At 43.1% G+C, this 24,772-nt stretch overlaps 1 protein-coding gene across 1 annotated transcript in view; it reads right to left on the bottom strand.

Moving 5' to 3' along the window:
- Positions 1–2,301: 2,301 nt before the first annotated feature.
- Positions 2,302–24,772, bottom strand: part of LOC122532105 (homeotic protein proboscipedia-like) — a 45,485-nt gene continuing 23,014 nt past the window's right edge. The window contains exons 2-3 of the mRNA XM_043660583.1: positions 4,421–4,563; positions 2,302–4,299 (exon numbers count right to left, since the gene is read on the bottom strand). Of these exons, the coding sequence (XP_043516518.1) occupies positions 2,380–4,299; positions 4,421–4,563 (2,063 nt within the window). The 3' untranslated portion in view covers positions 2,302–2,379. The remainder of the gene's footprint in view (positions 4,300–4,420; positions 4,564–24,772) is intronic.

Below are 24,772 nucleotides of genomic sequence, written 5' to 3'. Positions count from 1 at the left end.
TTATAATGATATCTTTTATTATCATCCATTTCCATGTTTCCATTTATGATCGGTTTTACTGCATAATTCGTGGAAGGGTGGGGATCGAACGAAAACGCGAGCTGCCAGAACAGGATGAAACGATTCCGTGTGTTTTACGATCTTGTATGAACGAATGTACACGATGATCGCCTTCTTCTTAATTATCTCTCTCTCTCTCTCTCTCTCTCTCTCTCTCTCTCTCTCTCTTTTTGTAGCTTTTTCCATTTTTTTTTTCTTCGGAGGAGCGAATGGTTAGTCATACATTTCAGAATCGAATGAACAACTGTTGTGTGTATTCTTCAAGTGTCCTATGTATATGTGTGATCATACGTGTTCGCGTGTACATATGTATGTCCCGTATGTACGATTATCGTAAGCGCTATCTATGTACAAAGAAGTCCTCGTGTAAACGATTCGCGGCTCCCTAAATGCCATTTATTATTTAGTTATCCTTTATACAAACCAGATGCAACGTACTGGCGCACCGTTAAATATATTCTCGCTGTCGAGTCGAGTGTGGGAATCAGGATTCCTTTACGCGTCGCTAGCTACGTGACCTAATCTCGTAACCACTTTACACTATTGTTTCTCCGTTGACGCGAACATCTCTGCCCGGTTCGCCGAGCCTAGTAGAAACAACGACGAAACAACGTCGACGATTCTGGTGGAACAATGATCGAGCTCTCTTCGAAAACGGTGTATGCTTCGTCTCGTATACTCTGAAACGCGAAACAACGAGAAAACGTGTCTCTCCTCCTATTTTTTTTTGAGGGGAGGGGGGAGGAGGAGGATCGAGAACGAACGTCGAAAGAGTACAACAACGCGGCGTGGGTTTGCTCGTCAACTGTGAAAGCCTCATCGACGTTCGAACTCTTTCGCGACGTCCAACTTGGAAAGACGTTCGGAATAATTGTCCGAACGAGGCGAAACTTCCGACATTTGTGTTCCGTCATTTTTTTCACGGGAGAGACGTTCTCATCCTGCTTGGAAACGCTACGAGTGCGTTTCTCATCGTCCCCCACTTGCGAGCAGTCGTTCTCACGACCGTCGTCCTCAGTCACTCGTCGATGTTACTCTCTTCCTCGTGTTAAATTAATCCTCGCCTCGCGCTATGGGTCCGCCTATGTACATTCATGTTATTTCATTAACAATTATTGCTCGTGAATTGCTACCCTTCGACGTGTCACTTCTCCAAACGCGTTTCACTTTTACTCGAAACATTTCGCGGTTTCTTTTCTTTCTTTCTCTCTCTCTCTCTCTTTCTCAGACTGTCTGGCGAACGTGTTACGATGATTCGCAAGGAGATACGAAAGTAGTTTCGGCGGATCGTTCGCGCGACAATATGGCGTCGCGTTGAGCGCGCGCACACACACACACACACACACGAACTCGAATCACTCGGCTCGAGACTGGTCCGATCATCGCGGAATTATCTACTGCACGATAGAAATCGTTACGTATTAGAAAGATTGCACTTGCACCTCTTCATTTTTCTTCTATTTCTTTGTTTCTAATTTATTTACACACACGCGCGCGCACACACATACACACACGCACACGCACAGACACGCGCACAAGCACACACACACACACACACACACACACACACGCAAGATGTATCTCTGCCACGTCGATCTTCGTATCGCATCGTTTGAAATCACTTGGGCCGGCCTTTGCGACGCGTTCTCAACTTGTGTCAGTTGCGTTCGTCGGCACAGGTGAAGCAATCATTGGTTACGGACGGAGATGATTCTAGAGGCCCGGCACGATGATCATTCGAAGCGTTTCTCGTTTCCATTTTATTCAAGTTTCTCATCATCCAGTCAAACGGTCTCTCGACGTTTCTGTTTTGAACTCCTCTTGCTCGAAACTCTCCTTCTTCGTGTCCATTCGACGTTATTTACATCCTCGAGTCGTCGTGGATTCGTTTATACTTGAAAAGTGCGTCGCGCACGAACTTTTGTTTTCGACTCGAAGAGGCAGAGGACGTTTCACGACCGAAAAAAAATCGTTTCCCGGGCACGTCGAGAATTTAGCCGCACGTCGGTCGTAGTCTGAACAGAAGCTGTCCACGATCGAAGCGTCAGCCGCGAATCGCCACCTTCCGAACCGCGATTCGAGTTTCTCGTCAGCGAGATTCTTCTCCCCCTAGGAAAGATACAAACACAGTCTTCGCTACTCAAACTTCCAAATCTCGTTCCAATCTAGATTCAAACGAAAAATGTCCCTATTTCACGTCACTTTCAATCGAATCACGCTCTGCGACCGAATCCACCAGTCTGCCGATCAGTACAACGCGTTCAGGAGACACTGCTCGTCGCTCCAGTCCAGCTGACACGGGTTCTCGGTCTCGTGAACTCAGCTGAGCTGATAGTACTCCGGCGCGAAGTCGTTGGCCAGGTTTGTGAGGAAGTTAAAGTCCGACGAGCTGTTGCTGTTGTCCGCGGAGGGTGGCGGGGCTGCGGTGTGCACCGGTTCCGCGTAGAAGTTGCTGTAATTGTAGGAGTCGGTGTTGCTTTCTGCCTGGGCGGCGCTTCCCGGCGGCGTGATCACTGCGGCGGTGGCTGCTGCGATCGCAGTCGCCGTGGTGGTCATCCCCGGCGCCGGGAACGGGTCTGGCGAGGAAACGTAGCTATTGGGAATGCTGGACGCCTCGCCGCCTTGATGGACGTGCAGTTGACTGGCTTGTTGGTCGTAGTAGGCGTTCGGGTGACACTGCTTGGCGCCTGCCCGATAGTCACCGGAACTGGGATGCATAGGAGGTTGATGGGTCACGTAGCCCTCGGCCGTGTGTTGCTGTTGATGCTGCTGTTGCTGTTGGATGTCGTTGTAGTAGTGTTGACCGGTCTGAACGGAAACAGCGGCATGGCCGTGAGACGCGAGATTCTCGCTGGTGGCGTGATAGTTGCCGCTGCTCGGGTAGCCGTAGTTGCCCGTTGGTGCCATGTAGTTCTCGGTTGTTTGGTCGTGTTGTGCGGAGTAACCTTGGCTGGTGTTGTAGGCGCTGCCGCCTTGCATGGTTCGATGATAGGACGCGTGATAGGGTGGGCCTGCCTGAGGATAGCCGTTGTACTCTCCTCCGGTGTTGGCGTATTGGTTTTGTTGCTGGTGGAACTGCATGCTGGCGTTGTACATCGTCCTGGAGGCGGCGCCAGTTGCTGCGCGAACGTGGTGGCCCACTCGAGATCCTAAAACTTGGTTCTGCCTGGCGTACAAAGGGTGGACATCGCCTGGGTAAGAGATTCGAGGTTGTTGATAGGTATCCCTGGAGCAATAGCTGCCTTGAGACTGCGTTTGCTGCGCGGCTGCTGGGACAGCTTGTCTGTTGGGTACTCCGTTTCTGTAGTCGATGGCGGACGTTGATTGGTAGACGCTCTGTTGTTGGAAGTGCGTTTGCTGATTGTTGTTCATGTTCCTGCCGCCGTGAGGAGACATCGTGCCTGCGTTGGTCGAGCCGTGCATCATGGGAGCAGCCACGGAGCTTGTGGACGACGGTGAACTTCTTGGCCTTTGCATGTAGGCTGCGTGCGTGGCCTGAATTCCCAAAGGACTTCCTTGTTGCAGTTGAACGGACACCGGAGTGCCAGGCGTCGACGACGGCGTGAGACTTCTGGTGGAATTCTGACCGGGCAGAACGGGCGTGCTCACGGTGGAATCGGGCATAGCCAGCAAGACACCGTTGCTATTCACCGAGCAGAGTTCCTTGGCACTCGCCGACGGGGACTTCTTGCTGACGGAGATTTGCTGTTTTCCTGGATTCGGACTCTTGTGCCCGCTCTCCACTTTCACCCGGACGTCGCTCGACAATTTCTTGCCAGCAACGCTCGGTGACGTTACCTCGCTACCGTCCTGAGATCTCGAGTCATCGTCCGCTATCATCTTCTCGAACGAACTGGACACGCTGTTCGTACTGCCGACGCTGCTTGCTCCGTTGCTGTTCGCGTTGAAAGCTGGATTGCTGTTGTTGTTGTTGTTGTTGTTGTTGTTGTTCGTCGCTGTCGACGTATTGTTGTTGTTGTTGTTGTTGTTATTGTTGCTTCGACGACCAGACGAGGTTAATTCTGTCACGTCACCGGAGAGGGTGCTGCCTACGTCGCTCACGCTAGATATATCACAGTTGTGGCAGCTCTTCTTCTCGTCGCTGTCGATCGCCAGCATCTTCTCGCCTTTCGACTTCTCCATCCCGTCGGACGTCGAGCCGTCCTTCTCGTCCGCGTCCTCTTTGCTCAGCGTTTGACGCTTGTGTTTCATCCTTCGATTTTGAAACCAGACTTTCACCTGAAATCAGCGGAAACGAGAAACGTTTTTGCTTGTACGCCTGTGAAACGGCGGTTCTTTCGACGAAAGGGGAAGGAAGGGGCGTGTTTCGAGAGTTCGTTGTTGTCGAATTCGTTCTTACCTGCCTTTCCGTGAGGTCCAGCGACGCAGCGATCTCGATTCTTCGCGGTCTGCACAGGTACTTGTTGAAGTGGAATTCTTTTTCTAGCTCGAGCAGCTGCGTGTTCGTGTACGCCGTCCGCAATCTCCTTGGCAGCCCGTTTTCTGCAACGTAAAAGAGTTGTCCCCTGATTTCTCTCGTTTAGCAGCGATTTTCGCGATCGAGAAACTGGCGAGACGAGAGAGGGCTTTACCAGAGCGTGAATATTCCAGCGGGGCACCAAGCGTGATATCGAATTGTAAATCTTTGTAAGGTTGTTTAAATTCAAGTACGTCGCGTTGGATAAGTCACGCGGCCTGCTAATAAAGGTTACCAGATCCGCTAATTAGTGTAATCGCTGTCCTAATGAAAGCTTGCAATTAGAAATTACAATTGCTCGACATGTTTATCGTGCATTAACGTGGATATCTGCGCGAATCTCTCGAGGAAAATACGATTCTTTCGTTACTCGTTCGAAGAGACGCGACAAGAAAATAATACAGCGAATTTGGAGCATTTTAATTTCAAACAATGCTGGATACTTTAACTAACGACTTGTCGAAAACACGGTTTTTTAAATATGTTGTTTCTTTGCAAAACGGTATACACCATTACATTAATTTCGGGACTCTTTATCCTGTCAATCCTTATTTAACAAACACTATTTAACATAACGTAGATAAAATATCCTTTTATTTTATTCTTACAAAATTGGCAACTCAGCCGGTATTCCTACAATAATTTCCGAGATATTTGACAAAATATGTTTCGCGCTTTGGCTGTAGTTTCACCCCTTCAACATCGCCCGTTTCCGATTAAAAAAAAAAAAAAAAAAAAAAAAATACGGATCGAATATTTCTTTGAAAGCTACATTCATTCTATGTTCCCCTGTAAGATCCTCCTTAATACTCCCTTTGGCTCTGTGTTAGCTCCGAAAGGATGAACCACGAACAAACGAACACCGTAAACATTGTCGCCCTTAAATATCCATTGAAACTACGCGAGCATCGGTACCTGCTAAAAGCGAACGTTCGCTTTTTGCTTGATTACGGCACGGTGAAACGGCGGCTTAATTAATGATCATTTAGGCGTCTCGGCCGAGGGGTGGACGATGCCGCGAACAATATGCTGGTTCTCGTGTCGCTCGTAGCCGTTCTGTTTCGCTCGACGTTCGATCGAGTTCCTTCTCTCTCCGAGAACTCGAGAATTCTCGAGAGGGCCGAGAACTTTCGGCCGAGCTCTCTCAGCCGGCGGTATTCCAATGTCGATGCGAAACATCTCTGGTAATTATTATCTGGTAAGAAACTTGTCGCGAGATAACGAGGGAACGCTTGCGACGACGGAAGAGGAAGATAGGTCTATGGTTCGCGGTCGTTTCAAGGGCTTCTCCTTACAAGCAGAGGTAAGAAGACCTGCGTTTATTACGGCGTCGCCGCTCGCCCCCTTGTGATCTAACTTGCGTCTAGTAATTTTCGCGCTGTAACGATGTAAACAATCATTAATAGTCCGCTATCGTAATTACAGGATTTTACCAGCCGGCTGACACGCGGGTAATATTTCAATCAAAGTCTATACGTACGCTCGCACGTTGCGGCGAGTGTGCGCTCGCTGGCGCGAACGTTTGGATAGTCAGGCTCGAGAAACTTGCACGACGGAGGGAATACTCGAACCCGGCCGTCGGTACAGCTTAATGCAAAATTCAGCCGGGGGAAAAGTGCGGCTGATAAAGCAACGGCAATTAACTCGACGCGTTCGCAAGAATCGATTTTTCCACCTCCGTCATCGGCCGCGATCCACATAACAACACGACAATTTTTCTTCACCGTTTTTTTTTGTTTGCTTCTCCTCGCTCGCTGCTTCCTTTGATGATGATGAAATAACAGTCGCGTAACAGTCGCCGCGGTACGATTTGTATGAAAATCGTGCTGGCTAGAAGTGGCTCGCCTTGGACGCGACGTTTAGAGCGTTTACGATTGTTCATTGGTCGTCGGAGTAATTGAATCGCTCCTTCTGAGAACGATATATTTTGTCCCCTTCCGTTTCTCTCTTTTTTTTTTTTTCTCGTCTGGATTGCTAAGGAATATTCCACGAAATGTCCAAAACAAATCACGTGGTATTGTTATAGCGTAACTGTCAACCTATACGCGTACATGTCAAGCGTGTCAAAGTGTGAGAGTTGTACATGTACGTAGATGTGGATGACTTTGTATATATTATACGGTATGTACAACGAAGAAAGTTCTAGAATGAATAAAGCTAGCAAACAGTAAACACGTGTCTATAAAATCAGAAATTCAATTCAGACGATATTAAAACTGAGAACTAATATACCACTGCCCAAATTGATAAATCCCAACAGATATGACAAATTTTTTGTAACACAAACAATCGTGGTCTTGTTATTACGACGTTGCCTCTCTCTTACTCTCTCTCGAGCGACGAACGTGAAATAAATAAAAAGACAGAAGAACCACCGTGACGCCGTAGGAGGGGTGCTCGATTTTCGGAGGGCTGAGATGCTAAACTACCCCATGGCGTGCGAGTGGATCGGCGGACGCGAGGGGTGGTTCCGCGCGGCGATGAGTCGTCAGGGGTCGAAGGAGAGACCGAGAAAGGGACGAGCGAGATAAAAAAGGAAGCGGTTGCAGAGGGTGAAGGATGGACGAGACGTAGGGATGGGTGCAGCTAAGTCTGCACGTGGAGTTTTCATAGAGTAACCGAGGCCAGAGAGGGTGGAAGCGTCGCGTGAGTGACACGGCCCTTATCGATATTTCCATCTTGGGATTTGCCGTGGCGAGCCGTCGATACTTCTATCCGATCGTGGATTTTGAAGAACGCTCCTTGCGTTCCCTTTGTGTCGAGATATTTTTATCTACAATGGCTCGCGAAAGTGTTCGACAACACTTATCACGGATGATTTTCATTGCCTGCGTAATTATCTGTTGTATGAAACGTTCCGAAATGTACATCTACAGAAGATACATTAATATTTAAAAAATTGATGTGCAATTAAGAGATTGGTGTACAGCGGGGTTAAATACATAGTCCAATTGTGACTTATTGTCACTTATTGTACGATACATCTTTCTCAACTTCGTGATCTGTATGTTTTACTACTATACACTATGAAATTTTGTAACATATTTCATGTGGCGTTCGAGTTTCGTAAGAAACTGTATGTTTCGAGAAGATGACGATCATAGTCAAATTATTATAGAACTATTTCTCTGTGGCGTAATTAATATCTCGAAGGGTAAACTTTTGATTGAATTCAAGAGGTGAATTCAGCATAAATAGGATTATATTATATCATCGTTTTTATTATGTATCCATTGTCAGCAGAATTTCTCGCTTACTTTTCTTAGAGAATTGGGTATTGTAATTATTATCTATCTATCAAGTTTGTTTTTAGAACCACTTCGCTTTCATTGTTTTCTGTGAAAATACTGTCTTTTATTGTTAATTTTAATCACTTTGAACAGCGCACGTCACGTCACGAATGTTGCCCATACTTGCGAATGAAATTACACACGTTCTAATCGCGTAGCTCCAAACGCACAGGCTAGTGTAGAATCGCCAACGAATCGAACACATCCCATCGTGCAACGCAATCCTTCCTCGTCTCTCACAGCGTGTCGCCGATTCGTTAATTACGATGCTTAAAAGTCAAGGTCGGGCTGCCTATTAAAGCGTCACCGGCCGACATTTACGGTGAGAGCGCCGCGGAGACGTATCCTTGTTCCATCGGCCGGTGCAATAACGGAACGCTGCAGCCGACCATAAATCATCCGTGGCTCCTATGAAATTAGCGGCACTGTGTTTTCGTGCGAATCCACCGTAGGAGCCTACGCGCCGCGCTGCCAGAATTTATAGAACTCCGATAAAACGAGCTTTAGGTGAAGTCTGACTTAACGCGGCACGCTTCACTGACTCCTCCGTCCTCTCCATTTCGTTCGTCTTTCTCTTTTCTCGTTGTTCTTTTTCCTCCCCCCTCCCTCCTCTTTGATCTTTTTTCTGTTTTTTTTTTTTTNTTTTTTTGCGTTTTTCGATGTTCCACGGCGCGATCGATCGCGCGTTCTCTCGACCCATTAAGTACCGCCGCGGCATCGTTATCGCGACTCGCATCGGAACGCGGTTCGATATTGCTCGAACGACGATAACGCGCCAGAGATTCCGGGAAACGGACCGTAATAGCTTGGAAATTTTTCTACTCGTATTGCGCGGCGTGGTAAAAGCGTGGGTCGCGGCGGCGAGGTACAGCTCCTTTTCTTCCTCCCCTTTTTATTTTAGAAAGGTTTCTGCCCCCTCTTAATAGAGAAATACCTTTTCATTTCTTGATCAAACGCTTCACGAGTTTGTAGAATTAATAATCAATAAAGAGACGTTGGGCTGACTTTAGTTTTCGAAAGCATAGGTGTAACTTATTCTTGTCCATTTTTATGCGTTTATATATACACGAGTATGTATAATATATGAAATAATTCAAAATATATAATCTTTAGCATATTCTCAAAAATATGAATCTGTACGTTTAAGTAAAGTAAACTCGGTGTACTGATTAAACAGCCTCGAATTTTGTGGCAGTTTTTTTTTAGAAAAGTTCGACTTCTTCTTTTATTTATGTTCTAAATATATTAATTAAGTTTTTTTGGTTACTGAAAGAACGCCATGAAATGGCAAAATAAAATTAGGTAGCGATTATTCTTTTTAGAAGCGTATACAGACATATTTGGGTTAATCGTTGACGTGATCAGGCGCGAAGAGTCCCTTTTTCTGGTAGACACTTTTTCTTTGTAGCTCTTTGTAGCGTTTCTCTGCTCGAGGAATTTTTTTCACGGCGCAGAAACGGGCAAACAGGTACACTGACTTCTTGCGGTAAAAAAATACCGCTGTATAGTAATTAGACTGCTGCCATTGTAGGTGTAATACACTTTCTGCCGATTGATATCATCAGTGTAACACGTAATCGTCCTACGTCGCTCTCAGAGAACGTGAAACTGACAATAATCATTAGACCGTACTATCAATTCTATAATGTCTTCATTTCCTGTAAAAATAATTACAGTCTCTATTAACCTAACTCACCATCCGCTTTAACGCGTCCGTGGAGAATACTATTTTTACTACTCGTTACCGTTTCTATATTGTAAAATGTTACACATCGTCTACGCTGATGATTATAAATATTGAGATGTTTTTTTTTTATGAGTATTGAGATATCTTGAAAAATGTTATCAGTTTTACAAGATTTATACTATAGATCTATAATGGAACAACTAAGAAAAATAAAATGGATTCAATTTGCATTGAACATTAACAGTTGTCCTAATTTATCTCTGTTAATTGTTAATTCTACGCAAAGAAAAGCTTTTAGTTACAAATAGTATCCGATTAATTAAAAATTTCCCCATGAGAGAGCAAAGATCTTTCTAAAAGGAAATAACAGTGTGCAATATACACGTTTGGTACATAATATTTTTCTCTAATTCCATACTTTTTTGTCTTCACACACGCAATCTACAATTTGCTGACAACGAAATGACGCGATTCGATCTAAAACGATCCAAAGGAAACACAGCGCGCATTGTTAAATTACTCTGCTCCAATCTGTGCCAGCGTACACTATCTTGCTTTCAAAATCTCTCAACCGCGCATTTCGCTCTGGAAAAGTTCGTCGATGGTAAAGAACAATCCTCGATCGACATTTTGAACGTGAAATCCCGGCCTGTCTTCGCCGGAACCGCACGAGCCATAATTATTGAAACCGCCGCGCGGAGGGTCGAAGAGCGATGATGGAAGGAACGAGAGCGTGCAGAAAAGAGAGGGTGGCGTGCTCGAAACTCGGCAAATCCCGCGCGTGGGCTTTTCAGAGGATAAGGGGTGGTTAGAGGGGTGCGTGCCGGGCGAGATGGAAGTATCGCGTGATTGACGTGGGCCTCATCAGCATTTCGGTCTCGCGATTGGCTGGACGGACCTGTCAATCAGCCGATATTCCACGCCTATTGGTTGTGTCTCGTGCCATGCTGTGCTCTGTCGTCCCTTTTCCAAACGGTTGTACCACCGTTCTCCCAAATCTTTGTCCCTTTTCGGTATTGTTGTTCAATTTCTACAAAAATCCTCTCCGCATTTAAATCGAAGGATTCATTTTGGAGCATTGATGTTAGAGTTTAGCATAATTTCTTCATCGTACGAAGGTTGAAGATTGTTACGAGAATTTGAGGGTGATAATTGTAACATTTGGTTTCTACCTGCTTTTAACTTTTGGAATGCCACGCGCGTCGAGAATTTTTTGTCCCAAAATTGTAATATTTTCTCAGTTTTAAGTATACTCAGGTGAAGCAAAACACAGATATAAAATTTATTACTTCTGAATAATTTCTATCCAGAAAAGAAAGTTCGAATTATTGTGTACGGTTTGGTCACTCGTTATGGTCCGCAATCAGTTGCCATCGCAAGTGGCCGCGAGTCCCCCTTTCTTTCGCTGGGAAACACGAGACTATCAATCAAACGTGAAACGATTTCCGTTTCTGGAATCTCCTACGCTACAGTGGAAAATCACGTGCAGATCAGATCGACGAATTCGGAAATTCCCCGAGCAGAAGAATACGTATCGGCAATTGTTTTTCAATATTATCTGCCTCGTTGATTCTCTCAAGTTAAATTGCAGGTTTGAAACAAGATGAAGAAGCAAGACTTCGAATCCAACGACCAAAGCTTCGACCGAAATACCAACTTGCGCGGTACTTGATTCCATCTCTCTAGATACGGTTGATTCGCCGGGGTGTGTTACGTGAACGCGCTCCGTGGAAAAGTTCAGAGAGAGGCGAGAGAGAGAGAGAGAGAGAGAAAGAGAGCGGTGGCCCGCGACGAAGGAGGAAACCCCGGCGGATAATGACGAAACGATGGACAAGAAATTACTGATATAAACTGCCGAGGCGAAAGCTATTAACCTTTTGCACCGTGCCGAAGGTTTTTCAGACATCAGAAATAAATGACGGGGCTGCTCGGCGCGGCGTGTGTCCGCGAAAGGCGACGGCCGTGTGCCATCTTTGGACGTATTAGACGGGCAGAGAACGCGTCGCACGCGAACCTTTGTTGCAACCGATGGAACGAAACGCGTCCTAAATCGCGCGACAACAAATAACGAGCAGGGAGAGAGAGCCTGGCCTCTAAGTGATTCTTTCCTCGCGTACCACCCAAGGAATATATTAGTCATCGATGACGTAAGTGTCCGTAAGGAATGAAAATAAGAAGTCGGTACAAAAGACGTGATTTATCGCTCGTCGCCGTTCGGACGTTTGATTGTTCGATTTTTTTCTTCCTCCGTTTCTTCTTCTTCTTCTTCTTCTACTACTACTTCGCTAAAACGGTTCCAAATGATTTCTGTCTGGACGGCACTTGCTGCCTCTTTTGTTGCTGACGAGACGTCGGAGGTTATTCTGTACCGAAAACGTCTTTTGATTCGCCAGTGATGTAACAGGTATAACATAATAACGCGTAGTGGATCTTGGAAGAGTAGACTCGAGTGGATTTTTACTCGTGATTGGTTCGTTGGACTATGTAGATTTTCATTTTTGTAAATTCTTGTGGTAATTTAGGAGATAGATGGTTGTAATTAGAATTTTATTCACTTCCTATGACTATACTTGCATATTGTATCTTTATTGTGGTATTATGACGCTTAAATCATTCCTTCACTTTCATTTATTTCTCTCATTGCTTTGAACATAATACTTTTTATTATTTTCAATTACATCCCGAAAAAATTTTCCTAATTGTAGATTTCATCATCTGTCAAAGACCAGATACATCTTTTCTCAAAATAAAATTTGCGAAAGACAAAAAAACATCCAGGGGAGAAACCATTTTCGTCAATTACATTCAAAATTGCTATTCTAAAATTTTCAAGCTTCAGAGATACGCTATACGGAGGAGATTTTGATAGAGCTTTGACCATTCGTCTGCGTACCGAAATAGCGACAGGAATCGCTACTTTCGGTAGCAACAAAAATACCATGCTCGATAGCGTCGAGTCTCTCATTTTTGTCTCGAGTGGCCAAGGGGATGACGAACTGTCAAGTGTTGGCTCTCAGAATGAACACAGCGGCGAGTGACGCGTTGGCGGCCGTGTCAAACAGCAGGCACCACCGAAATAGAATATTATATTTCGGAATATAACGTGTGACACGTTTTTCGAAAATGCTTCTCCCTCGAATGTTTCCCTTGAATGCAGGAAGAATTTCGGCTTACCGTCTTTAATTTCTCGTGCAAATTGCAACTGAGGATTTTGTTGTAGAATTCAGAATAAATTGTTCGAACTTTTAAATTTTTCGGTAGCTAAGATCGTAATAAGTTGTAAGTTTGAAATTTATTTTATTTCGTGGAGTCGAATATTTATTTGTAGCGCAAGAAGGGCGAATTTATTTAATACGATTCTAAATGGCCTCGATTTTTGTTTGACTATTGTTTACTATTGTGAGAGAAATTGGGAAAGAATTCAAGGCAGTGGTATTGAAATAGCGTAGGTCTTGTTAGACGTAGCAGATTCGTCATTCATCGAGCACGTATGAGCCGTCGGCCGTCGCTCCGCATGTTCTTCTCATGTACAAGTGTAACAAAATGATAGAATGTGTTTCTTCGTGGAAACCAGAATATCTACTCGACATCACAGTTCATCGAGCCATTTTTGCTTCTTTCTTTCGTTTTTCTTTTTTTTTTTTTTTCATAAGATTTACTACGAAGTTATTTAGTTATTTAGTCGAGGATTCTGTCCAAATAATTCAGAAAATTTAAACGTGTAATCTGAAAGAATCTTCGTTTCTAGTCTCAAGCTAAATCTCTGTACGAAATATAATAATATTCTAAAATATAGTGATGATAGTAATATTCTGAAATACAGTTTTTTATATTATAGAAAACAATTTCCTATCTATGTAAGCAAATTCAAAATGCAACTATGTTGTAACCGATGAAGAAAATGTACAAATTTTTAACACACATTACACATTGCTAGTCAAAAGTTTGGCTAAACTCAGAATTTTCAAGATAACAGCGTAGAATTCTGTTTCCTTAGAATCCTATTTTTTTAAACTTATCAGTGTCTATTAAAACGAAAAGAATTACTATGGACATGTATGAAAATTAATTTCGAATTTATAAAATAAGTTGTAAAAGATTTGATGTAATGTATTGCTAGAAAAATCAGTCCGAAACTTTACACCTGAATACGTTACATATAAATGTTTTTAATCAAAATGCACTCGCAAATTTTCCACTGATTGTAAAAGTAGAAATTTCTCCTTTTTTCCCCTTAAGATCTCTCGACGAATTTGAGGCTTCCGTGTGTTGAAACAACAGTCGAAAATGAGAGAAGAATACAGGCAAGTGACCCTAGTCGGGATTTCTTTGTATCTGGCTCGTTGGACCAGTTCCCTATAGACAGGTGGGATGGGTCACGTGATGGCCGTCTTTGTAATTTGTCTTTTGTTTCTCCCTTGGCCCGCGGGAAGAAAACTTGCGGCCTAGAACAAAGAACGGAAAGAGCCGCTCTATCGACTGACACGAACAACAGTGCCGCTTCCTTTTCCTCTTGCTACACGCTCTATCCGTCTTTCTCTGCCCGCTTCGGTGTCGAGGGTCGCGTAAACGCATGAAAAATGAGTGACGAGACTTCGAAACAAACGAGGAGACAGCCGGTTCCGTGTTCGAAAACAGGTAGAGAGAAAGAGAGAAAGAGAGAGAGAGAGAGAGCCGATACCACTGCCCCGACTAATCGATAACCTCTCGATCATCTCGGCTCTGCCCTCGAAATTCTAGAGCGCTTCGTTAACGTGAAATCTTGCCATCGTCTCCGTTCTCCATTAACACTCGCGGTGATCGATTTATCATACTTTATACGCTCGCCTTTCGATTTCGTACGTGTCGATCAGCACTGAAACTATCGATAAATATTAAAAAGGAAAAGAAAGAAAGAAATTCGCAAGTTATGCAAGTTGCGGGAACTTTTAAAAATCTCACGGCATCTCTCGGAACGGGTCAGCACTATGCGAAAGATAAATTCATCAATTTCATCGAGATTTATTGCTCTGGCTTTTTGAGGAATTGAACAGTTTTTTTCGTTTGATATCAAAGTTTTTCGAAATAAATTTAGCTTAGTTGTAGCTCCAATAGCTGCGTGTTTGGCAATTGCTAAACCAGAATATTTTATATTTAATATTTTATATTATTTTTATACACAATTTTATTATTTTTATTATTATTATTTTTATATACAGTTATTTTTTAACTAATGGTGAATTGACACACGATAAATTGATTATCAAATTCTCATTTGCAATTTTAAAGTTTTATGCCCAATAGAATGCTCAGGTAACTGGCCGTTTGTAAAATTTACTTTTGAAATTTCAGTCTTTCCTATTGCCAATCTTGAAATTTCACTGATGCACTTCACGTTACGTTAAACAGGATAATCAGGCAACTAGTAAAAGTTTTATTATTATTATTTTTTATATTATTTTTATATACAGTTATTTTTTAACTAATGGTGAATTGACACACGATAAATTGATTATCAAATTCTCATTTGCAATTTTAAAGTTTTATGCCCAATAGAATGCTCAGGTAACTGGCCGTTTGTAAAATCTACTTTTGAAATTTCAGTCTTTTCTATTGCCAATCTTGAAGTTTCACTGATGCAGTTTCACTTCACGTTACGTTAAACAGGATAATCAGTTAACTAGCAAAAGTTATCTGCAAAATTTCATTTCTCTAAACATTCACTCTACTGATAATGTTACTTCGTCCCCGTGCAAGAGACTCTGCTGTCCAAATAATTCTCCTTCCACCACGCGACTAAAAATTCGACATTAACAACAAAAAAAAAAAAAAAAAGGAGAAGAAACATGAACGATAAAAAAAAAAAAGAAAAGGGGAAAGAAGGATATAGCGAGCAACCGTTGACTGTGAGATGTAGTTCGGGGAACTTGAGCTAACGATCGAAAAATTATTCATTGGCTGATGACGGGTTGTACGGGCGATCGGGTAATTTGTGGCGGATAAATCGCCGGAGGAAATGCACGAGGAGCGGGAGGGGAGGGGGGGGGTGAAATGGGGAGTGTGAGGGTGGAATCGTCGTAAACTGTGGCTCATTACAGATTTATACGAAGGCGTAGCCTGGAAACGGGAAGGGAAACGAACAAAACTAAACGCGAAGGGTGGCGCTGGCCGGAATGGCCGCGATGGTCGCTTTGCTTTTCGGGGGCTCGCGGCCCGTACGAGCTATAATCAATTAACGACGAGCGAGGCAAGAACCACGCTCGGACCACCACAACCCGCAAAATATTTCCCACCTTGCTGCTCCAGTTTCCAGCCGCTCCGATTGTTTCCCTCGTTTCGTCCATTCCACCGCGATTCTTGTCGATCGGGAAATGGTCTTTGTACAATCGTGATAGTAGTATTATATTTTTTTGCAAGATAGCCACGAACGTTATACATTCGTAATTATACGAAAGGTATTACTAATCGTAGGTCAATGGACAAATGTTTATTGTAAATGATTTCTGACAGATTGATTCTAGCGCTTTTTTAGCACATCAAGAAAATTTTGAAGCGCAATTCTTAAAAGTATGAGATAGTGGATAGATAGTGTGAATAACGCTAATTATGAGAACAAAGGTAAAAAAACTGTTCTACGGATATGATATATTATGACGACTCGTGGCTTGAAATTATAGGGATGCTGCAACTTTGTAAATACAGTGGATTTTTATTATTTTTTCGAAATGATTTAGAACTAATTTTTTTTAGAAAATAAGAGAATATATAGGACTCTTGATGTTAAAATTAAATAAATTAATAAATACATTTATAATTATTAATTATTTTCATTGAAGAAGAATGTATCACAACTCAATGTGACATAGGAAATAATTTAATCACATGAAAGCACAGTATATTTTTTTAATGAGAATAAAAGGAACGTTTTTGGCGTGCTTAACTATCAAACTCCAAAAAAATATTCACACATTAATTGGGCCCAAGGGTTATTTAATTGGCATCTATTAAATTTCCTATTGCGACAGAAATTTGAAATTATGGAAATGTAAAACTTGACAAAAGAATCCTTCATTAATAAGGATACATATAGATATATTTTGGAGCCACAGTATTTAAATACTAAAGAAAATCGGCAGAAACGTGGTTCGTTTAGACTTTCAACTTTGGACTTTCATTTCTTGATGGCATGTCGTCAAAATTTCTTTATAGTGGCCAGTGTCATTAATTTAATCGACGAAAGCAGGAGATCCAGGATCGAGAACTCGACGTGCGTTTCGTTCACACGCAGAGAAGGCTGTTTTCATTAGATTATGTTCACAATCGGGGAACACGCGCGTGATGTTCCCCGCTCGGAACCATAATCCGATTTAAAACCATACACAAGAAACACGTAACAACAGGACACACCTTCTTATTACTAACGTTCCGTGCTCCACCCCTCTCGCATGTCGCGTTTTTCGCGAAAGCGAGGCTTCTTCCTGGAACCTGAAGCTCGCCGCATTAGCATAACCTCCAGTCTCAGCTCCGTTCGTTTCGTCGTAGTACGAAACGGCGATGCAAAGACCTGGTAAGAACGAGCCGGCAAGAGGAACCGCGAGATAACAAGAAATAAAAGGAGGAGAGGAAACTATCGCGAAGAGACAGAGATAAAGAAAGATAGAGAAGAAAAAAAGAAAGAGATGAAGAGAGATAGAGAGGGAGGGAGAGAGAGAGAGAGAAGATAAAAAGAAACGGCAACGCTGGAACGCGAGCAGCGAAACGTTGGCCCGGCGAGCTCGCGGAGAAGGGAGGGAGGTGCACGAGAAATAGGAAAACCGCGACGAAAAATTAATGAAAGGGCAGAAAAGGCGAAAACAGGGGAAAAAAGGCGAGCTCGCGGAAGCAGGAGCGAGCGCGGTGATGCAGCTGCCGTTGCCGCGGCGCGGCGGCCATGTTTGCCGCGTGCAACGTGATTATGGTGGCCGCGGACGAGCCACTGGCCCTTCTTCCTGCAAGAAAATTGGATGCACCGAAGAAAGAGAGAGAGAGAGAGAGAGAGAGAGAGAGAGAGAGAGAGAGAGAGAGAGAGAGAGAGAGACTCGCGAATGGAACGTGTGTGCGACCGAGCGCGCGCGCGCGAACCACACTGGCTAGGCTGAGTCCGAAGGCGTGCCGATGCAACCTGCAATCATCGGGGTGGAGCGACCACCTTCGACCCGTATGTGCATCTCCTCGTCAGTGTGTGCTTCTCTCGGCTCCTTCGCCTCGCTCTCTTCCGCCAGGCACCTTCTTTCGCGCTGTCGTCCCTCCTTCTTTTCGAATTTCGTTCGGCGGCCGCGCGCGATCTCCTCGGTTCTTCGTACCGCGAGCCGCGTTCCTTTCCTTTCCTTTTCTTTTTCTCCTCTCTTTTTCTCCAATGGAATGCTTTGATACGAGGGATGCTAGAGGGGGATTGATGATAGGGTTGGGATAGGAAGGTAGCACGCGGATGGGCATTCGGTTTTTCGGACGAGAGATGCTTTCGGGCCGGTTCTCCGTTTTGGGTGGAGCCGAGTATGTTCCTTCCAAGGATACCGAGAAGATTGGTTTCTGGACACTGCGTTTTGGCAGATCATTTGTTTCAGTACGGGAATAAGAAGAGCAGAAGTTACGTGGGTATTTGCCGAGGCTGTGCTTACGTATTCGCCGATCCAAGATGTATCCATTTAAGATTTTAAGCACTCAGGACGTTACACGAGACGACGAAAATTTCTATTGTAATTCTAATGCTCGTAATTTGACGACCGAAAAGCTAAAATCTCTCCCGAGAAAATTTCTCAACGATCCTCTCCGCGAAAATCATCTCGCTGTGAAATAAATAAGGCTCAACAATCCGTGCCAGTATTTGGCCGAAAACCAACAAGCGCTTACAACTCGATCAAACTTCCTCTTGGCCAGCAGAGCGAGGAACGAAATGCAAACGACCGCTGGAAAAGGAACCACCCTCTTCCGTTTGGAACGCGGTTCAACAACCAAGCGGAGCTTATAGCTTCTTATAAAAATGTATGAACGCGTCTCACAATCAGCAGCCTCGTAGCCGAGGCCGTGCTAATTACGTCTGAAGGATTTATCAGCGTTGATCGCGGCGTTTTCAAGCACGCCCACGGATCGGGAAAAATGTGCATCGTGTCGCGGAAGCAGGATCCAGACGCCGTCGTTTTGATTCATTGCCGGCAGCTCGGGGAATTGCCGGTTACACGGCGGCTGTTTCATTTATATTTTCTTTTTCCTTTCTTCCCTTTCGATCCTATCTGCGTCGCCGCGATAACAAATCTCTGCTCACGACGTCCCTGATCGCGGCTCCGACGTTGTACACGAGGATAACGCCGGTGTTTCGCCGATCACGCGAACAACCATCGGCGAAACGCTAACGCAACCGCGAGCGAGGACAGCTGCCCCTGTCGACCGCTACCAGCCGTGTCTGCACGATCGGTTCTGCACGCCTCTGAAATTACTATACCACACCGTGCACCGAGATAAACGTCACGACACCGCGAAACGCCGACCACTCGCTAATAATTCATCGCTGCTCTTTGATCCTTGATACGGCAACGTGTGGGGCAAGTTGCGGCGTGACGCTGGGTCGAAAGGCTTGCACCGAGTGGTTTGTTGGATCGTTTGCTGTACTGGTTTTGCGGGTCGTAGAGACGAAGTGGTTTGAGTGTGGGTGAAGGGTTGAAAATGTTATTGATTATGACGCACGTCGATTATGAAAATGGACACTTGAACAAATTTTTCATAGCCTCGAGCCTTGAAAACTTCGACTTTCTGTTTTCTCGTTTTAATCCCTTGCGCTGGCAACTGGTTCGCGGACCATAACGAGCGACCGAACCGTATACAATAATTCGTCGCTTTTTCTCTTCTTTTGAACTCGTCGGTATGATATCACACTGGATGGAAATTAGTAAGAAGTAATAAATTTATCATTTGTTTTGCCTACGTATATATAATATTCTATATAATACATATAACTAAATATAATAACATATAAAACATATAAATATACATAGTACTCTGATAAATGTTAATATTTGACAGATTCTTTGTTTGTCCTGAGGCTCGTTATATTCAACCAAAAAATAAAAAGAAAACGGAAAAGGTAAAATTTCCAGCGACTATTAATATTCTCCGTGAAACAGGGCAACACCTGCATTGGGTGAACGTTGAAACAAGCCGTGATTTCCAGCAAATAGATTCGTGACGCAAGAAACATTCGCGACACTGGTAGAGTAAGCAAATGACCGAGGCAGGTTAATAGGAAGGTTCGGCCGGTTGGGAAGAAAGCGTGTGGACGGATGACCGATCGCGGCCATTCGTCAGAATTTTTTTCGGTGTGTTCGAGATAGAGGCGCCGGTTAATACACCGCGGATACACTGCTAGAAACACGGCCCGTCCGCAATCCTGGCGATTTGTACGAGTCGTCCTCGAGCTGCTATCTAATTACAGGTACACGCGGCGTATTCTAATCGCAGCTGCGAGCAGGGACGTCGGAACGCGCCGCGATCAATTCCGCCTTCGTTTCTTTCCCTTTTCTTTCCTCCCTTTTCTTTCTTTCTTGAAATCGTTGAATTGTCCAGTAGATTGTACGCGCACCTTGATGCACGGTGTATCATCTTGGATCGTGATCGGGGATTCGAACGCGTTGCGAATTTGTAGGAGATTTGTTCAGTGAATTAAATCAGTAGTCCCCAACTTGGTGGTGCGCGAAAATAATACTGGTAATGGCGAGAAATGCCAGGAAAAAAAGGAGTTAAAATAAATACACAAAAATAAACAAAGTTATAGAGTCTTGATTTGAAATGTCATTAGGTTAATTTGATTATTTAGCTAACCCAAGAAAATTAGAAGAAAAAAGCAAACTTTTTCGTGGGATGGGTGAAAAGTCTAATCAAGGGATACGGGAGAGAAAAGAAGGATGGATTGATAACGACAGTTTGAAGCAAGTGGAGTGACACTTGATTTTCTCGTTCAAGTGAATCGAGACATACGTGATTGGACAATTGAGACCAAGAGATTTATGTAAATTCATATCTTTATGAAAATATAACAATTGAAGAAATCAAACACAAATAGAAATTTGTTAAATATTAATTAAATTGAGAAACGTAACTGTAAAGAATTCGAAAAAAAGTCAATCACACAATAACGAACACAAACTTTAGTTTATATATTTTACGAAAAATTTTCGAGTTAGCCTCGACACATATTGATAGTTTTGGTCCAGAAATGTTGGATATTCTAATTGGCGGTGTTAACGTACGTCGATCAATCGTTGTATCGAGAGCTTAAGGGGTAGTGGAAAACGATTCTAAAGATGAAGGGTGGTCGGTACGCAAAACGGGAGTGGTCTCCAAGGGGATGAAAAGCGCCATCTTCCCATTAGACGCGAGATTGATTTTGCGAGAAGCTCCTTACTGTAGCAGGCGGATCGCCGTTACCGCGCACAGCGCTAATGTGATTAAAATAATCCGACGATAATCAAAATACAAAGGGTCGGCCAATTTCGGACGAGCTTCGTTCCGTAATACCATTAAGACTGCGCCGCGGTATCCATAGAAAAATAAGCCCTTCCCCTTACGAGCGAATAATCGCTCGTACACTCTCTGAACGGTTATTAATTAGCCTTCGTGTTGTTCGGACGTTCTAGACGCGAACACATTTACCTTTTTTTCCTATCCAAAAAGAGTTTGATTGAATTTTTGTTGACTTTAAATGTCTGTCACCTTCGACTAGTTAAAAAATGATCTATTTCTGCAGTTCTTTTATTATTTTCTTGTTGTTCTTAATTCTTTTATAGCACAAGTGAGAATATGAAAAGAACTGCAGAAATAGATCATTTTGTGAGAAATTCTGAGAAACTGTCAAAATACAAATTTCACATCATAAATGCCATAATTAGACTTTTATATACAGCATTTTAATATATCTTTATAACTCAGTGATGACGTAAATGATAATAATAAATATCGGAATAATATAATAGTAATTACATAATGATTTCAATAATCATCTGACGTAAGAAACACTTTTCTACAAAGATTTTCCTTATTAACTATATTCTCAAAAATAGAAATTTGCGTGAAAACTGAAATACAACTTTTTCTGTAAAACGTTACAAACGTACACCTTTTCATGTCTGACATAAGAAATCTCGACAAATCGCGTTTTACTAAAAAAAAAAAAAAAAAAAAAAAATAATGGTGACGCCGACAGACACGTNTCTGCTCCGATGGACCGTGAGCTCGGAATTCTATCCGAGTGTCGTCACGCATGATTTTTTACTAAAAAAAAAAAAAAAAAAAGAAAAAAATAAATAAATTAACAATTGTGGAGAAATAACTGACAGTTTAAAAAATGAAAAGAACATGTACGAAACAGGTAAGAGGGCAAAGAAACGAAAGCATTTGCAAGTTGTTGAACTGTTCCAAGCACGTTGCATCCAGGTTTCGCTCAGAAAGTTCTTGTCTCGCGACAATCCCCTGTTGTTTCCTCCGTTCCACCAATGGAGGATCGGGAAACTCGTCGTTGGATAAAAAGTTTATTTTAATCTATACAAATTTTAAGTTCTCCGCGGCCTTCCTGACGGCGGTGTCGCGAGGGGAAATAGGATCGGCCGTTCTCCCTCGAACGGTTCCATCCCTCGGCTTCACTCTCCTTCTCGCAAATCTCGCGTCTCTTCTATCTTCGATCCCGTCCCCCGAAACTTTTTCTCTCGACTTTGCGACAACGACGATTCGTCGTACAATTCACCTATCTGTTTTTACTGCCAGCAGCAACATCAAAGTTATGTTTTAATTTTCTTTCATCTTTCATCTTTTTAATTTTAAATTAAAATTATCATTATGATTATATTTGTTTTATTGATCAATTTACGTACGTCTTTGATCGTCTTATAATCTTCAAGCTTGTCGCCTGAATTAGGACGATTTTTCATACAATGTTTCCCCTTGTCTTGTTGATATCAAATGACAATGATATCAAATTTGCTTTGGCTTTACAATTGTAGGAATCCCGGCTTGAGACCACCAATTTGTAGGAATTTTGTTAAAAGATGGTTGTTTGTTTAAAGTTAAATAAAGAAAATTCGTTTAATAATGATTATAAAGTGAAGTTTTACACTATTTTCTTAATTGCTAAACTCGCTAGACTCGCAACTCTCAACTCATTGTCTTCTCTCTGACTGCTCGACACTCACTCTGTTCTCTCTGACAGCTCGAAACTCACCTCTTCCTCATCTACGCAAAAATTCGTCATTCATACACACATCCACACAAACGCATCCATACCCTTAATTAATTAACTGCTAGGCCTGGAGGGCTAGTTATAAACAATCCCAAGTCCTAGGCTTTCTCTACAGTTTGTGGTACACATTTGGGACATCTGCAATTGTTGAGCACTGGAGAAAGTTCTGGGCCCTTTCTCAGAATTTGTCCACACAATTGGTAGAACTTGTCGCTTGAATTGGAATAATTCCTTCATCTGTTTCGTTGCAGTAACACTGTCAAAGCTGCCCTTAACCCATTTGCATCACAACTCTACCTATGCTACTACGTTGAGACATCAGCGGCATTCGACTGACATATAAATGAAGATCGCCGATCGCGGAATATTATGAATGCAATTCTGTTTATTCGAATCCACTGTTTAAAAATTTTCTCCAAATAAATTGGAAGAATCCAATCTTCCAAATTGGAAGAATTTCTCAAACTTTTTAACTCTCACCTAATAAAATATTAATTCCCAAGAGAAGATATCCGAAAAATCTTGAAGTTACATTAACCTTCTTTCCTCTTATCTTCCCACGACTTTGTTACACCAAACGAACATCCACCGTACCGCGATATAATAACTCGTCGTTGCATCATCAAACGATGGAAGATCGAGCAAAGGCCAGCATTCCGACAGTCACGTGGTAATCGTCGCTAATTGGCCAAGTGTTTCCCATCGCGTCGATGAGCGATCGCCGAAGCTGCGTAATCATCGCGCGAACATGCTCTCGCGACGTCCCTCCCGATGCAAATTGCGCGCCACCTTATTACCTGGTGGATTCTCACGTGTCGTCGACGAGAAAGTGATGTCACGATCGATCGATATTCGCGCAATTAGGCGATCGTCCGTCAGCTGACCAGCCTTCTCTTGCCGTGGCTAGCAGAGATCTGACGGAGAACGTATTATTGTCACGTTCCAATGCCGCTGCAGATTGATCGACGATTATTATCTGGTATATTCAAACAAGCTTTTCGAGAAAGCTTAGTCCCGAGATCGTTGTCTGCCTATGTTTTTGTAATTTCGACAGGCTGCGTGCGTCGATCGTTGGAGGAAAACAACTACTCACGGTGTTTGTTAAGTTTCGGTTGTGTGGTTATTTCAGGTGCGGCAGGTGCGATTGCGAATGAATTCGCTGAACGATAGTTGGCGGATATTTTCGATAGAAGTTTCTTGTTACGGTTAGTTAAATCTAACCTAAATCTAATCTAAACTTAGCTTAACTACTTGCGCTGGCAACTGATTGCGGACCATAACGAGTGGCCACTACCGTGTACAATAAATCGTCGCTTTCTTTTTTGAACTCGTCGATATGACATTCCTGGATAGAAATTATTGACAAATGATAAATTTATTATTCATTTTGTCTGAGTTATATTCAAATATAACTCAAAACTCAGAGAATATTGCAATTTTGGGATAAAAGATTCTCGACGTGCGTGGCACGTCATTCCAGCGCAAGAGGTTAAAACCGGAATTAATCTCTATATGTATGCATAATTAAGTATCTAGATTCTCATTTGCAAGTTTTCCTAGGAATTTTTCACGCTCTCGTGGAAAATCTAGCGGGATCCACGTTTCCCGAATACTTTAACATCAGTCCACGTTTTTTTAAAAAAAATGTAATTACTCGTGTAAGGATCGAAGAAGTAGAGAAATAGAACGTGATTTCTCTGTAACAACGTTCGTTGGAAGTCTCTGTCTACAGTCTAGAGCGATACACAGAGAAAGGGAAGTGTATGTCGCAAAACAAGGTCCGCGGTATGCTTCATTAATCGCGTTACGCTGAATTATTGCGTTCGCCGTGATAAATCCTTTCCACGATTTCCCCGGGAAGGAAAAGCGGGACCGCGTTGTCTGTTCTGGCTGCGAGTCTGTCATGTATCGTGATTCATTAATTAATATTATATTTAATCGTTATTACGTTGTCGCGTCGTTCATTATTGAGTGTTAAAATTGTAGCTCCAACTTGAGATCTCGAGATTATTTCGCCT

This window comes from Frieseomelitta varia, unplaced genomic scaffold, assembly GCF_011392965.1.
Source record: "Frieseomelitta varia isolate USP_RPSP 00005682 unplaced genomic scaffold, Fvar_1.2 scaffold_435, whole genome shotgun sequence".
Classification (NCBI taxonomy): Eukaryota; Metazoa; Arthropoda; class Insecta; order Hymenoptera; family Apidae; genus Frieseomelitta; species Frieseomelitta varia.
This window is presented reverse-complemented; position numbering and strand designations above follow the sequence as displayed.